At 27.2% G+C, this 2,327-nt stretch overlaps 1 protein-coding gene across 1 annotated transcript; it reads right to left on the bottom strand.

Annotated features, from left to right (window-relative positions):
• Positions 1–931: 931 nt before the first annotated feature.
• Positions 932–1,951, bottom strand: LOC119674371 (elongation of very long chain fatty acids protein F-like). The gene is made up of 3 exons (XM_038085506.1): positions 1,819–1,951; positions 1,569–1,759; positions 932–1,513 (listed from the first exon to the last, which is right to left on the bottom strand). Exons 1-3 carry the CDS (start codon positions 1,877–1,879, stop codon positions 932–934), a joined length of 834 nt encoding a protein of 277 aa, XP_037941434.1. The 5' UTR covers positions 1,880–1,951.
• Between the last annotated feature and the right edge of the window lie 376 nt (positions 1,952–2,327).

Genomic DNA, 2,327 nt, shown 5'->3' with positions numbered 1-2,327 from the left:
ATTCTTTTGTCTACTTTTACATTGTGCTTGCATATTAAAAGGGCTCTTAAGTTCATAGATATATGCATTTGGCATACCTACTTAAAAAAATATACATTAAAAATTCTTTCGTAATTTAATTTATAGATAGTTATTGGAAAATGCACTGTTATGACTATAGCTCAGCATAAATCTAATTGACAACAAGTTTCTAGACATATAATTAGTGTTTAAACATTTCTCAGTGTATACATATTTATAATCTCAGCGCGTAATTTACTTTTGAACCAATTCCTCAAAGAGAAATGAAAGTTTTTGTTTTAATTTGTTCTTGAATCAATTTTTCGAAGAGGAAGTAAAAGTTTTTGCAATATAATATTTTGCTTCTTGAATTTTATAGGTAAAGCAAAGTTATTATTTTAAAAGTTTAGAGACACCGTTTCAAAGATAGTGAATCTACGAACTTTTGGTAAGTAGACCATAAATGCCATGAAACTGGTACGTACTCTAATCTTTTTTGTATAGTACGTCTGTTAAACTGATTTCAAGATTTAATAAATCCAGAAGTGCGACAATAAAAGAGAATTCTAATATTTGGTACGTGTGAACAAATATATATATCTTCTAGTAAATTAATATAGTACGTATTAGCAACATACCAGTTTGATTTTCGAAAATGTATTTCTTTGTGTTAATTACAGGTAATATTTACATATTATCTAATTATTGTGGGTGTAAAATCGGTGTGAATAACACCTCCTGCCAATCCCATATATTGGTTTTGTAACTCAATTAACAGTGATAAAAGTGGTTCAACTATTTAATTCAAAGGGCGTAAATAATAATTAATACGCTTTGTTTTAAATTTTTAAGCAAAGTTCATTTAATTTATATAGTTAAATAATTGATATCTACTTTTTCAGATATTTGTATTTTTATAATTTCCAACAGTTTACGTAGATTTTAGATGTCGATCTTCTTTGATGTTAGATTTCCTTCTTATATAAGTTTTAATATAAAAATTACTAAATAATATAATCATTATCATTGCCTGTGATAAATTTAAATATAGCAAAATCTTGGGATAAGTGCATCCCTTACTGATAAATAAAGCCCATAACTGATGGATTATTATTAAAATGAACTGGATAATTTGAGCTGTAGTAATAAACCGCTTCCACTTAGATGTTTTAATATTTGGATTTAAGGCACTGAAAAAATAATAACTGTACATAATAACATGTATAAATGCATTCAAATCCCCAGTAACAAGTTGATGACCACCAGTGCCGTAATATCGTGACACCATAACTCCTACCAAAACCATTAGAACATGATGATAAACATGTAGGAAAGTTATTTGTTTAAAGCTTTTTCGCAACACGAAGAAAATTGTGTCCATATAATCTATAATTTTCACTAAAAAATATAAATAACATAAAAAGAGTTCGAAGGATTTCAATCTATGTGTAACTGGTAAGCTTGTTATGCAACCAAAACTATGTTGATCTGGTACCCACAGAAGCTTAAAACCCTGAAAAAATAATATCGTTTCATTATTGCTCTAAACTCATTTTTATTTAATTTACCATCACTCCCATGTAAAGATTTACAAGAACCTGGAAAACATTATAGACTTGCATTAACAATTTCACATTAAATGGTTCACGATTTCTCATGAGGTAGGGTCCGATTTTGAGGACGAATAGAATGTAAGCAACCGTTACTGCAATAACTTTTACTGGTGAGCCTACAATTGGTATGTTTGTTGTTGTTTTCACTAATACAAAAATAATTATTAATAATATTGCTTGATTTTCCAAATTTTTATTTGGTTACCGTAATGTCGTTCATCCCATTCTTTTATTTGTTTAAAAATATGCGTTAATATTAGAAACATTGCACTCACTGTCAGAATTCCTAGGTTGAAGAATGAAATAGAACTCAGTGCACTATTTGCGAAAGAATGCGTCTGATTAATTTAACTAAAGTATACTGAAATTGTATCTATATAATTTCACATTAAATACCATTGTTATATGCATTCAGCGACCTTCGTAATAAGTTTGCATAATTGGAATTTTAAAAAGTTGTGTTTTAAAATGGTTTCCGTATTTTAAAAGAATAATATAAATCATAGGTAAATATAAAAATATAATTTATTTTTTATGAGTAAATATTAATAATTAAGAAATAATTGCAGTATTTACTAATAAGTTCGTAATAAGTTACTGTTTTTAAATAATTATTTCATCTGGATTAATATATATTTTTATACGAATATTAGTATCAGATATGCCTTGCAGAATCAATATCTTGACATAAACTGATATTACGACTGTCATATG

Source organism: Teleopsis dalmanni, chromosome 2, assembly GCF_002237135.1.
Source record: "Teleopsis dalmanni isolate 2A chromosome 2, ASM223713v2, whole genome shotgun sequence".
Taxonomy (NCBI): domain Eukaryota; kingdom Metazoa; phylum Arthropoda; class Insecta; order Diptera; family Diopsidae; genus Teleopsis; species Teleopsis dalmanni.
Note: the sequence above shows the minus strand (reverse complement) of the source record. Positions and strands in the feature narration are given on the sequence as shown.